The following is a 14698-nucleotide window of genomic DNA, read 5'->3' on the forward strand; positions in this document are numbered from 1 at the left end:
AAGTTAGTAGCCGGCTATTAAAGAAGATCTATGGCAGTGTTTCGGCCACAGTCACAGTAGCAGTAGGTCCACCTCCCTCACCAACCCGGTTCGAATCCCGCTGCTTACAAAACGCTCCCCTGATCCCTTTACGGAATGGCTTGTTGAGCAGAGTATAAATGATTGGATTCAGGCAGGAGTTAGCCACCGCTAAGGCAATAGTCATATGCGTAAACGGGGACTCAAGCTGAACGGGAACACCAAAGTTGAAAAGCAAGTAGACAAGGTGGGTCGGAGTCCAACACACGGCGAATGATATGACGCAGGCAAGGAGAGTCTTTACCAGCGATTGAGATGCTCTGAGCTGCCACATTTCATGCTGGTCATTTGGACCGATACCGGTGGCTGGAAAAAAAACACAAGGATAATAAAGTTATAGGCCCCAAGTCAATATGGTTAAAATGACCTTTGCTTCGGTTCTCGATGGGCTTTAGTAAATCTTTCCTCAATGACACTGGACACTATTGGCAATTGTCAAAGACCAGTCTTGTCATTTGATGTGTCTCAACATATGCATATCAATAACAAACCTGTGAAATTTTAAGCTCAATAATATTGGTCGTCGAAGTTGCGAATGAATAATGGAAGAAAAAACACCACACAAGTTGTGTGGTTTCAGATCATGCTTGATTTACGTCACTTCTGCACTTAAAGACACTGGACACTATTGGTTATTGTCCAAAGACCAGTCTTCTCCCTTGGTGTATCTCAACGTATACATAAAATAACAAACCTGTGAAAATTTGAGCTCAATCGGTCGTTGAAGATAATAGTGAAAGAAGAAACACCCTTGTCACACGAAGTTTGTGTGCGGTTAGATGGTTGATTTCGAGACCCCAAATTCTCATCTGAGGTCTCAAAATCAAATTCGTTGAAAATTACTTCTTTCTCAAAAACTATGTCACTTCAGAGGGAGCTGTTTCCTCACAATGTTTTATGCTATCAACAACTCTCCTTTGCTCAGTTACCAAGTAAGTTTTTATGCTAACAATTATTTTGAGTCATTACCAATAGTGTCCAGTGTCTTTAATACGATCATACAACCGGACGCAGTATTTTTCAAACGAATATCACGATAAGAGCATGTGAAATGATGTCAGACATGTAAAACTTTGAACCAATTTATGTCCATCTTGTGTCCGACAAAGCACTAACACATTATGTTTGACGAACCAAATCCAAACATTATGTTATTGTAAAACACCCGTGTGCTTTATTTGGGTAAATAGCCTATAGATATATAGGCGCTATATGACTGCAGTTGAAATTTTAAAACTCCTTTAAAGGCACCTGGAAATATACTTTTTCTTTTCTTTAAACATTAGAGTATATAGTCCTGAACAATAAAATTATTTTTTGAGTATTTGTTTTTAACGATTTATATGGTTAAAAAAAAAGAAATAAAGTTGTGTGGCGGTGACTCCGCCTACCCCTTTTGTGACGTCATCGAGGAAGACTTTGCCTCGATCGAACAGCGAACACACGTACGTGCAAGTACATTGAAGTCCTAGTCGTGAGTTTGTACGTTTTGAAAAACTTTTTTTTTGCATTTTCCCGGCAATGTCGACCAGGTGTATTGCTGCTGGTCAGTTTGCCAAGTTGTCCGGTCCCACATTTTGACATGAAGAGAAAAGTTCTTTTCTAAAACATGACGCCATCCCAATAATGTTTCCAGCTAGTGGGGAAGTCGAAGAAGGTACGAAAGACGTAACGAACCTAAAGAAGCATTTGCCTCACGTGAAAACAAAATCAGGTATTGTTTAAACTTTGAGGGCATGTTTTTAGCTTGCGCCAAGCGTCACTATGTTGTGTTGGCACTGCATGCGATTCATAGCGCCTCGATTGACGTCACGAACAGCGCCCTCTCGGGTCGGTCTTTTTTCAAATTTGTAAATAATATGGAAACTAATTGTTTTAAACCTTAGCTAATTGTTTATTCATATTCCACACATCAAAACACATATTTTAGTGACAAAAGCTTTATTGACAAAATACCACTTCCAGGTAGGTGAATTTAAAGGAACACGTTGCCTTGGATAGGACGAGTTGGTCTATGAAAAGCGTTTGAAACAGTTTGTTATTAAATGCATATGGTTAGAAAGATGTTTTAAAAGTAGAATATAATGATCCACACAAGTATCACTAAAAATTGCACGGTTTTCATTATACGTCGCCAACTAACACGTTCGGCCATTTATGGGAGTCAAATGTTTTACTCCCATAAATGGTCGACCGTGTTTGTCGACGAGGTAAAACGAAAACCACGCAATTTCGAGCCATATTTGTGTAGATCATTGTATTCTACTTTTACAACATCTTTCTAACCATACCGATGTTATAACAAACGGTTACAGAACGCTTTTCAAAGACCATCTCGACCGATCCAACGTGTTCCTTTAAGAATATTTCGAAACTAGAACAGTTGATTTGCGGTTGTATTTTCTTTCCCCTCACATTATCCAAAAATTTGTTATTTCCTCCTCTGTCAGTGCTGTTTACTACAGAAACACGTTTGAACATACCGGTAGAGAGGACGGCCTGGAAACACAAGGACTAAAAAAACAAAATATATGCGCAAATTTTTTTCATCTGAAATGGAGCACCACTGTGCAGCCCGGGTGGCGATTTTTTTTGTTCAAACGAAATTTCAATGATTTGGTAAAAGAGCAGGCCAGTTTCAGATGACGTAACCTGACGGAAAGAGCCAATCACAGCAACACGGGGAAAAATATTGCAATGTCGTTTGATTATTTTTTTTTGTTACGGTGGCACAATGACCAGATAATTTAATGTAAAATGCGCATAAACATTACCCAAAAAAAACTATCTTCACACGGCTTTTACAACGGCTACATGATTTAAAGATAGGCTCTACACTCATTGTGTATACACTCTAAAATATTCAGTGTTGACCCGGATCACGATCATGTGACTTGACCCGTTTCTGCTTCTTTCTGGGTACACCTGACCCATAATGGGTCAAAACCCTTTGAACTATGACCCATAATGGGTCAAAACCCTTTGAACTATGATTTTTTTTTCGAGTGGACACAATCCATGACAGATAGTCTACCCCAATAAAACATCTTGAAATAAAAAACGTGAAAAGCTTACCTGCACGTGCAGTCAACATCTTGACTTGTGTGTTCAGAGTCGAAATAACCCTGAGTTGGGCAAACACCATCACGGCCAATGGAATTAGTAAGTTGATTGTAAAATTGTACAATCCGTAAGCTGATCTAGCAAACAGATTCCGCCACCCCAAACGTTGGCATCCAACCACATCAACTTCATCAAAAACGAAGAAGTGAAAGGAATGGGTGACCACAGCAAGAATCCAGCAAGTTGCGATCATTATGTACTTATTTCGTTTGGTGAATACAGTCTTGTATTTGTGCGGGTGTACGATGGCTACGTACCGCTCCAAGTTCACGGCAATCAGACTGAAAACTGAGTTTACCGTAAAGAACCAAAAAACGAAACCAGACATGAAAAATCGACACAAAAATTCACCCCATAGTCCTGGGTTTGGAGTGGGGCTGGGCGCCGGTACTAGATTCGTAGGGATGACCAAAATGCAGACCATGAAATCTACAGCGGAGAGATGAACCAAGAAATCACTGGTGTTTGACCGTAGAGTTCGAACCCGGAGCAGCACAACGGCAACCATCAGGTTGCCTGCGAGTCCGACGACGCAAATGATGCCGTAGAAAGCTGAGACGAATCGGGTGAAAGCTTCCCGGTTGCCTGGTACCATAGCGCCCAAATCAACACCCAGTGGCTCTTCAATACTTCGGTTCAGTACCTTGGTGTCGATGAATTCAAGTTGGTCCATCTCGGTTTCGTTTCTTTGAAGCATGCAGCTAGTGAGAGGATTTCTTCTCTGGATTTTGTTTATATATAGGCCCCCTACAGAGTTTTCAAGTTTGATTTCGTTGGTCCCTTTGCCACACGGTCGTAAGAAGGTATGATAGTGAAAAAGCGATACCAGCTTCAGACCCATTTTCTCTCGTCTGGAGCCCCGAGCACGTATACGCAAGGCACGCGCAAAATTTCCTAACACTCTCGGGGCTCCTCAAGATTGAAGCCAAAATACAAAGCCGAACCCGTGGTTTCGAAAATGGCCTATGGCTGTATCCTATTTGTGGCCACAGCTGTTCGGCTACGGCTGTTGCTAATGGTGTTCTAAGTGACGTCCTATATCTCAACGCATAACGAAAAACCTAGCTGTAGCCCTAATAGCTGGGGCAGTGTGAAAGACACAATAACAAGAAGTAGTCATTTTGCTTCGTTTCACCACCAAAGCAGCAAGTCTTAAAGGAACACGTTTCCTTAAATCGGTCGAGTTGGTCTTTGAAAAGCGTACGGGTAGAAAGATGTTGTAAAAGTAGAATACACTGTTCCACACAAACATGCCTTGAAATTGCACGGTTTTCCTTTTACCTCGTCGACTAACACGGTCGGCCATTGGGAGTCAATTTTTTGACTCCCATAAATGGCCGACAATTGTATTCTACTTTTAAAACATCTTTCCAACCATATGCATTTTATAAAAAACGGTAACAAACGCTTTTTATAGACCAACTCGTCCGATTCTAGGCAACGTTTCCTTTAATCGAGACTCCCTCAAGTAGATATAGAACTGTTGTGAAGCAAAGCTCTTTAAAGGCAGTGGACACTATTGGTAGGCCTAATTACTCAAAATAATAGCATAAAAACTTACTTGGTAACAAGCAATGAAGAGCTATTGATAATACAAAACATTGTGAGAAACTGCTCCCTTCGTGAAAGAAGTAATTTTCCATGAATTTGATTTTGAGATCTCAAAATTAGATTTTGAGGTCCTGAAATCAAGTATCTGAAAGCAACTGCGTGTGACAAGGGTGTTTTTTTCTCTCCCTTATCCCGCAACTTCGACGACCAATTGAGTTCAAACTTTCACAGGGTTGTTATTTTGTGCATAATTATGTTGAGAAACACGAAGAGAGAAGACTGGTCTTTGACAATTACCAAAAGTGTCCAGTGCCCAAAATCCGCAGTCTTCAAAATTTTTATTAAATGTTTCGTGCTAAAAATAGTGCATAATTGCATTATCTACAAACAAATGACCCACATGGATCACTCCATCCATCATTGTCTATACACCACTCCTTCAATAAACAACCTTCAAGTTCACTTCGCTGACTTTTATTAAATGCATTCCGGGTTAAATACACAAATAAACCAACCAAATAAACAAAACAAACAAATTAGGTCTATCACTTTAAAGGTAAATTCCATGCACGATTGGTGGTTGCTGTATTTTTTCAAAAAATGTGGATTGTATAGGGTAGGATTTAATTCGACATATCGTTTCACCGACATGTTTGCCCCCTTTTAATATTGAGTTCGTGACTGCCGAGAAAAATTAGAGCAAATTGTGACCTTTTTAAAGTGTCGCGTCAGCAGAAGCAGATCTTGCTGTATTAAAACCCCACACGTTTAACTCTGTGTATACGGCCGCCCACGATCGCTTCAAAATAATGAAACTGACATTTTTCGTCAACTTGAGATGAAGCAACTCCTGTGCGAAACGATTTCACGGCACACTTGTACCATCTTGGACGAAGAATAGGCTACTAACAGTCAATTTTAACATGGAATTAAATTTTTAATGACTAGCCCCCTATAATATGATGACAAGCCTACTCTTAGTCTTTGTATCATAGGCGGTCCAAAGAAACTCATGGCACCGGGAAGTTGGCAGGGAAACGGAAGAGCAACAGTGACTTCGTATTGAGTAAGTAAAAGTTGGGTTAGTTGGGACGGCCCAATTAGACCTACAGCTGGGCTTTCCATTCTAGTGACAAGGGGCGGGATACACTGACCAGGGGCTTTTAAAATAATCTCAAAGTCAAAATGGTCTCAAGTTTCTATCGGCTTACGCGGTAATTTCATGGCAAAATTTTAAAAGTATACGGTTCTACATTGAAAACAAAAAATGGTTTACACTGTGTGACGCCCCTCAAGACAGGCCTACAGTTGAAATAGCTCTTGACACTACTTTTTACACGTGGGCCCCTAACGGGCTTTTCTCAAACCTCGGCTTAGGCTCCGGCTCAGGTTCCGCGTGCTGGTACAATCAGCAATACGCGCTGAAAATGCAGGTTAAAGCATCTTTGGTTAAAGGCCGAGCTGCGTACACAGCGTGCGGAGCCTAAGCCTGAGCCGGAGCACATCGCCACTGCCGGGCCCAACTCGTTATCTGTATCGTCAGGTTAAAAGCCTGCGCGCCGAGAGCATTATTTAACTGGAGAACTGGGGTATTAAAACTGACACCGTGGGTGTATGGTGTTAAAATAACACCAATATATTTGTTTTTAAATAAATCAGTGTTAGAAGTTCACATCCGATGATGGTGTTCATTTTGGTTCTTCCAGTTGGTGGTTTTACGCCTCATCATCTCTCTCAGAGTTTTGTGCATGATATACACTTAACAGACGCGTGCGCGTACTGCGCGTCAATGGTTAGCACAGCGCGAAAAAATGCGACTTCGTGCAAACAATGTGCGCGATGACGCGAATGCGCCTCATCCACGCTTTCCATGTACGCGCTCTTCTCTGTTTAAGCGCGTTCTTTTTACGTTTTCAAAAGAAAATTCATGGGCGTGTTCGCAATGATGGAGTGTTCGGTGTAAAAAAGCAAGTATTTTCACCATTTTACTATGAAACATTATCCCTTTTCAAGATAAAAAGAAGGATCAAATTTACCGAAGAAATGTGCAAGTGACTCTAGACCACGATGGCAATTTTGCTAGTCAACATAACCGAGAAAGGGCGAAAGAGATTATGCGATGTGCTGTTGACTTTGCACTGGTTGTGCGCAATGTGCGGGATGTCAATCATCGTGGTGGGACTCTACATCAGAATCCGTATAGCGGCCAAGGTAAGTTAGTTCGTAGGCTGAAATTTTGCAGTACACTGAATTTAGGGAGTCATGTGGCGTATTGGTGTCTTGCCACGCCTTCTATTTCTTGGGGAACTAAGCCTGCGACTGCGAGAGTTTCCTTCACGCTGTATCCCAATGAAGGGAAAAACTGCCGGAAAAAATCGTGTTTTTTTGCATCTATCGTAATTTTGAGAATATCTTTTAAAATATCTCTTAGTTCTGGTAGCATAAAGAAGCTAAGATACTAAACTTTCATAAAATATCCAATAGGATGAAATCTTTCATCATTAAGGCTCGCTAATTTCATTATTATAAATGTTGCATTTTCCATCAAAATCGGGCTCATTTCCTGTGTAAAATCCTTTTTTTGCACATTGACTCCAAACTTCAACTCATTGTTATAATAAATAGCGCCACCACACGGCTTAGTTCCAAAAAGTGTAGATTCAGGAAGTCTGTGCCCTTCCAGTAATGTAACAATCATTCTAATTGGTTAAGGATAACACTCGCGTATCTTTCTTGAAACAAAACCTCCATTCAAATTTGAGCGTTGTTAATTTTTGGACCGTGGCTCGGAACGACTTAGCCCTATATAGGACTCTTTCTCTGTTTTCCCACATCTAAAACTTAAATGTCTTCATTGTCTTCTCTCTCACCATGTCCAGATGCTGAAAAGACAAATATTATCTTACAGAGTGTATATAGATAGATGTGAATCAACAGTTTATTATCATAATGCATAATCAAATAAAGAGCCACCGATTGCCTGTGGTGGCAATTAAATTTCTCTCCCCGGCGAATTCGAAATACGTACACAATCCGTCTAATAGCGCCCTATTTTGAATCAACTTTCTTGTTACGGCCCAAGTTGCAGCAAAGGGGGACCCTTACAAAAAGGGAACTAAATACAGATTGTGGCATTTCTTTTACCTCTGCCTGTGGACCCCGGTTCGAATTTCACCTCAGACCGAAACCTACAGGTAGATTGGGTTTCGAGTCCCTGCCTGATGGTGTGGGTTCCCCCCCCCCCCCCCATATTAGCCTTTTGAGATACGGTGGCCACTATATGAGTCGATTGCACTGGTTTGGTTACAGATAGGTTTACCCAAATCCAATATGGTGTCACCACATCTTAAAATTGCTCATTGGAGTTTTCCCGGCCCCACATCTAAAACTGAAAAAAAATTCTCGCTTTATATATATCATGTTATTGGCGCTAGTTGTGCTGTTGGATGTATAAACTTCTTTCAGTTAAAAAAAAAATCCTTGAAGGACGAGACTTTTGAATGACAATATTCTGTCCTTTTTTAATGAAATATAATAAAGTACACCTTTTCACACACATCAGGCGAATCTCGTGGAGGGATACAACGGCAACATTCTGCCTCTTATGCTTATCTTTGTCGGTGCCTGCTCCGCAGTCATTGACCTGGCTGGAGGAAAGCTATGTAATAGTGTTGGAGACGTTTCCAGAAGGTATGTCTTTAGAAAGAACATCCTTGAAGAAAACATAAATATTTTGATGAGAACTTCCACACACTGCAACAAGAAATGGGAGATTTGAAGTGCTTGGTGGCAGCAGACTTAACAGGTTCAGTGTTGATGTAGTGCTGAGCTTGCCGAGAATATATAGGCTGGCTCCGAGGTTGTTTTGACAATATGTGTATTTTGCATAGGCGCTCAGGTCATCAGACGCGAGGATTGAGCTTGAAGCTGAATTCAAAGCTGAAGCCGTGGTTTCGAAAGGGGCCTTTGATTCACCTGATAAAGTCTGCTGCCATATAGCGTCTAGTCTAGGTTCCTAGACCATTGGTGTTGCGTGGTCACACACAACCAACGTTCCGATTATGCACGGCAAAAACTGTACACGCTTGTAATGAACGAACGCTAGCGGGCGCTCTGTTTCTCTGATTTCCTGTGCTCACCAAGGTCTAGGACATTTGCAACGACGGGTCTTAACTTTTTTATTGCTTTTCGGCAAATCTCCCCCGACTTTCCGGTGGAGCCAATCAGAGGCTGCGTTGCGGTTGGCTCATGAATAATTCAGAGAAACAGAGCGCCCGCTAGCGTTCGTTCATTACAAGCGTGTACAGTTTTCGCCGTGCATAATCGGAACGTTGGTTGTGTGTGACCACGCAACACCAATGGTCTAGGAACCTAGACTATATAGCGTCACAAAAGTGCCCCATTACCTAGATGAGCCCCTTCTCAGTTTTGATTTACATTCCTGTTCATCTTAGCTTTTGCTTTGTTTTCTTTTCATGTTACTTTCTCTATCTGCCCTGGGCTGGATTTCACAAAGCACTAAGATTCATCTAAAGATGAGTTGTTTACCATAGTGAATCATTTTGCTTAGCAATTACATTGATCATGCTGGCACCACTACGTCATGCCACAGGTTATTTATTTCATGGTTTTCTCCAATGTGCAATATTCGATGGGGAGTCAAAGTCATACTCATTGATATTCTTGACTGGACGACTCCATAATATGTCTGGAGGGCAGGTCTCAGAGTTGTGTATTTCGGAAAACTCCCACAAGAAAAGGGACATAAACAACAAGCTGGCAACATGCAATCTCTCTCATACAAACATTGGTTTAACGCTGATCATTATGAATTTAACAAATCGTGAAATTGTGATTCTGTTTAGCTATCGACAATGGCCCATAATAAAATATAGTCAAGGTGAAACCAGTGGTTTTCTTGGTAGGATTCAGACCCACAACCTTGTGAGTGCAAATCCTGCAGCCTATTCTTACCAGAAGTGCGGTGACATTTATCTATCTTCTATACTCCTATGCAGACGGACTCTAAAACGTCTCCTTCTACCCTACCTCCTTCTCCTTGTCTGCTTGAATGTCTGCATCTTCATATCGGCTTGTACATGCTTCGCCACTCGACGTCAACTCCACCACTCCTTTACTGCAGGCCTAGGCAAAGCCATGGACAACTACAAGGTTTGAGAGCTTTGCGCAATTCATACAACCGATTTGAAGGCTGTATTTTGTTCATGTTTAAGGCACTGGACACCTTTTGTAATATTGTAAAATACCAGTATTCTCACTTGGTTTATCCCAACAAATATATAAATGGAAAGAATCGAAGTTGCAAGAGAATAATGAGGGAAAAACACAATTGTTGCACAAAATGAATGTGTTTGCTTTCAGATGCGTGTAATAAAAGGCTTCAGGCCTGAAGTCTTTCTTTGAGTGACAAGTTACCTCTTAAAAAAACAAAAACAAAACAGGTAAAAACTGCATTACTTCAGAGGGAGCCGTTTCTCACAATGTGTTATACTATCCAAAGCTCTCCACTGCTCGTGACCGAGCAGGTTTTTATGCTAACAAAGTATTTTGAGTAATCACCAATAGTATTCCCAGGATTAACTGTACTGTTTGAAATTTTCCTTTGTAAAGACTAACGGCACAGCGAAGGCAGAGATCGACCGCTTACAGATTGAGTTCGAGTGTTGTGGAAACAGCGGCTACGAAGATTGGTTCGATTTACAATGGATTTCTAACGATTTCTTGGACATGGAAAACAGCAACGTACAAAGGTTATTTGGCTTAACTTTGGGTTGGGTGCAGTCAATCTAATAAGAGGACGGGGTATGCGCGGTAATTGCGTGTATTTCTCATTTAAAAACCGTTGTTATTTATGGCGATAAGAAACTTTTAGACGGTCCTTTTTCACAGTGTTGCGCTTGCTCAGACCTGTGTGCGCAGTACTGAGCATGCGTGCGCACGCTCAGAGCCGCGAAAAGGACAGGGGTGCGTTCCACTCGCGCAAACGACTAGCAACTGTTCACGCAAAAACTTTTTATCTTTTGAACGATTGGTGCGTATACGCGATGTCAATATGGCGGCGCCCTGAAATGAAGATGGCGCGCACCATACGTAGTTTTTTAAAAACTTTGTTTTTGCTGCAATAGTCCTCTTTTTGACATCATTACATCAACTAATTAACTTTGATATTCCAAATCTGCATTATCATCCACCGAAAATACAATGTAATTATGTTTTTGACAAAGAAATAATACCGTATGCCTGTCCGCGATTTTAAAAACCACTCGCCAACACCTCCGAAGTATGTTCGCCTAAAGTTCGCCAACGGTGGCAGCGAACAACTCGTTCCACTTGAAATTGTTGGCGAACGCGCGCAGCAGTCTCAAATCGATAGTTTTTTTGCGACTTTTGAGACGCTACAGCGCAAAAGTCGCGCAAACGACTAGCAACTGTTCACGCAAAAACTTTTTATCTTTTGAACGATTGGTGCGTATACGCGATGTCAATATGGCGGCGCCCTGAAATGAAGATGGCGCGCACCATACGTAGTTTTTTAAAAACTTTGTTTTTGCTGCAATAGTCCTCTTTTTGACATCATTACATCAACTAATTAACTTTGATATTCCAAATCTGCATTATCATCCACCGAAAATACAATGTAATTATGTTTTTGACAAAGAAATAATACCGTATGCCTGTCCGCCATTTTAAAAACCACTCGCCAACACCTCCGAAGTATGTTCGCCTAAAGTTCGCCAACGGTGGCAGCGAACAACTCGTTCCACTTGAAATTGTTGGCGAACGCGCGCAGCAGTCTCAAATCGATAGTTTTTTTGCGACTTTTGAGACGCTACAGCGTCTCAAAAGTCTCCTAATAAGCAATTTAAAAATTTAATCAATGTCACCAAATGGGAATATTTAATCACCCACACCACTCCTCAGTGAACCTCACTCTCTTACTCAGGGCACCACCACTCCATGATCCCCCAACGTGGAGCCGGTGTCCTCCCCCCTCCGCAGGAACCGCCCTCCCACTCATTCCAATGCCGATTCATGAAGGAGTGGTCAGTATTAGTACCACAAGCAATCACTCCTTCACAAAGTACCACCAGATGGAGGTAGGTTCACTGAGGGGGAGAGGTAGTTGAATGAGGAGGGACGCTCTCCCCGAGATAGAGGGGTGGTTCCCTGAGAGAGGGGGGGGGGTCTGCTCCCTTGGGGACACGTTCCGGGGAGGAGGAAAGTTTACACTCATAAGAGGCGGTTCCGGCTTGAGAGGAATGGGAAAGGGCGGGTCCCTGAGAGGGAGTGACAATAGGTAATAGGTTCTCTGTAGTATAGAGTAACATCAATGAAATGCGAGATGTTTTTGTTAAAAGAGGCTGCATTTGGGCACGTAAAAGACGTTGGTGAACAAATTTTAGGGACACCGCCAACATAGGGCTAGATAGCTCAGTTGGTAGAGCGCCGGCACGTTAATCCGGACGTTGTTGTTTGGAATCCCACTAAAGTCAATTCTTTGTTCAACCCCCAAAGTCGTGGGAACAAAATCTAAATCTTTTTTTCCCTTCTCCTTTTTCTCCTCTAGCAAAATTAGCGACGGGAAGTACCTGAACGACGACGTCCCGTACAGTTGCTGCAGTTCTAATTCAGCCCGTCCCTGCATCCACCATCACGTTCATGACAATGAACAACACTTCAAATACGACTACCGCACTGGACTTACTCTCCACAGAAGAGGCTGCAAGACCGCCCTCATGGACTATTTCAATGTCAGGCTGAATCGAATTGGTTTGATGATCATGCTGATATTCCTGATTCAGGTAGGTCGTGGAAGCATGGCCGTCTGTAATGAGGCTTGGTTTCAAGATGGTCGATATTACAAACAAGAGGAAGATTTGGGGAAATTCAACATAAGGGAATTTTTAAAATCATAACTATCATCATTACACATTTTGCGTGTCGTGGTCGAACAGATAAGAGGACCGAACTCAAGCTCAAGCAGAGTGTGGGTTTGAGTCCCAGTCATGACACTTGCATCCATGATTGCTTGGTTCGGTTGGGACAGTAAGACGTAGGTCCCGTGTACTGGTATAGTGCGCGTGAAATAACCAATGCAAAACCTTGCATGGAAGAGTAGGTGTTTCTGGCTCACATCTAGCAAGCACCCTTGGTTACAGGTTTCCTCGGGCTTGTGAGCTACAGTGATTAAGCTCACTTGGGATACATTACTGTATTCATTACCAGAATTATTTATTACTAATTTGTTATTGGTCAATCCCCGCCATAATCATCCCCAATCCTGTCCTCCTCATCCCCACATTGTCAGTCCTACCCCATCACCATCACCTTATTATGTGCCATAGGCTTACGTCTTGCTTATTTCTTCCAGACGATAATTTTCCTGCTACTTCGCTATCTCCAAACGTCCATCAGTAACGCCTTCGACATGGATGATCCAGAGGAGACGGCCCCTGGGTGGATACTAGACAAACTTCCCTTCTCCGACACTAAAAGTTCCAAACCAAAAAAGAAAAAGCCCAAGAAAAAAGACGATGTAGAGGATCAGGATACTGAGAGTGATGGAGAGAGTTTCGGTATCGAATACTCACCGCAGGGACCAGACTGGAATGAAGAGAAGAGACCCCTCGTTCAGAAGGAACCCCCAGGTGGGGGTGGAGCACCCCGAGGTGGGGGTGGAGGTGGAGGCAGAAGTCGGAAGGCTAGAGATGAAGATGATAATGAACCCGTCTATCAAAATGTACCAGGAGGGCAAGGATTCGGAGGGCTAGAAGATTTTGATTTGGATGATGTGATGGGTGATGTTGAACTCCCAGAACTCCCAGAATTTGGGAGCAAGAAGAAGGGGGATAAGAATTCAAAGTCCGACAAGAATTCAAAGTCGGACAAAACCAAGTCAGATAAGAATTCGAAGTCGGACAAGAATTCGAAGTCAGGTAAGAATTCGAAGTCAGACAAGGGATCAGCTAAGAAATCTGGAGGGTCGGCGCAGAAATCTCCCGCATCAACAAAGAAGTCTCCCGGATCAACAAAGAAATCTGCAGGATCAACTAAGAAATCTCCAGGATCTGCTAAGAAATCTCCAGGATCAGCTAAGAAATCTGCAGGATCAACTAAGAAATCTCCAGGATCTGCTAAGAAATCTCCAGGATCAGCTAAGAAATCGACAGGAGCAAAGAAGAAATCTCCGGGTGGAAAGAAGAAATCTCCGGGTGGAAAGAAGAAATCTCCGGGTGGAAAGAAGAAATCTCCGGGTGGAAAGAAGAAATCTCCGGGTGGAAAGAAGAAATCTCCGGGTGGAAAGAAGAAACCCCCGGGTGGAAAGAAGAAACCAAAGGGGAAGAAGATGAAGAATAAGAACAATAACATTGAAGACGATGATTCCGTGTACTGGAGCGACTCATCATCAAATGACTCGGACTACTCCGGATCTGATTGCTCGCTGACTCCACTGCTCAGCCTTTCCAATAACCGGAACGAGGTGATGTATGATTCGAAGTTATCCTCGGTAAAACGGTGGTCCAGAAGGTTCCGGATACCAGAAACGGCTTACATTGAAATGGAGGGTTGAGTCGAAAAGAAAGGTTTTGTTTGAATAACTTGAATACGGTTTGTACAACAACATTTCAAAAACTATTCAACAGTAGTGCCAATTAACATTCTTAAATTAAAGTGTCATATCAAAACATAACTCAATTTTTTTAAAGCACGTACTGCGGCAGGGCTATTGACATTATTTTCAAAAAGGAGACACCCTCCCCCCTAAAAAACACACCAAAAAAACTATCAAATATTTGGGCACAGGTTGGCTCACTGGTTTCTTTCCCTGCCTTTCACATCTGTGGACCCCGGTTTAAACCCAACCTCAGACATAAAGCTTGCATGAGGAGCGGGTTTTCAGTCAAAAAGAAAAAGCTGATTGCCT

At 42.3% G+C, this 14698-nt stretch overlaps 2 protein-coding genes across 2 annotated transcripts; one reads left to right on the forward strand and one right to left on the reverse strand.

Annotated features, from left to right (window-relative positions):
- Nucleotides 1–28: 28 nt before the first annotated feature.
- Nucleotides 29–3874, reverse strand: LOC117292611 (QRFP-like peptide receptor). The gene is made up of 2 exons (XM_033774727.1): nucleotides 3154–3874; nucleotides 29–384 (listed from the first exon to the last, which is right to left on the reverse strand). Exons 1-2 carry the CDS (start codon nucleotides 3872–3874, stop codon nucleotides 29–31), a joined length of 1077 nt encoding a protein of 358 aa, XP_033630618.1.
- Nucleotides 3875–6819: 2945 nt separating this feature from the next.
- On the forward strand, nucleotides 6820–14344 carry LOC117292652 (peripherin-2-like). Its single transcript, XM_033774789.1, has 6 exons — nucleotides 6820–6963; nucleotides 8315–8442; nucleotides 9771–9924; nucleotides 10384–10523; nucleotides 12341–12575; nucleotides 13145–14344. Exons 1-6 carry the CDS (start codon nucleotides 6820–6822, stop codon nucleotides 14342–14344), a joined length of 2001 nt encoding a protein of 666 aa, XP_033630680.1.
- The last annotated feature ends 354 nt before the right edge of the window (nucleotides 14345–14698 follow it).

Source organism: Asterias rubens, chromosome 1 (genome assembly GCF_902459465.1).
Source record: "Asterias rubens chromosome 1, eAstRub1.3, whole genome shotgun sequence".
NCBI classification, from domain to species: domain Eukaryota; kingdom Metazoa; phylum Echinodermata; class Asteroidea; order Forcipulatida; family Asteriidae; genus Asterias; species Asterias rubens.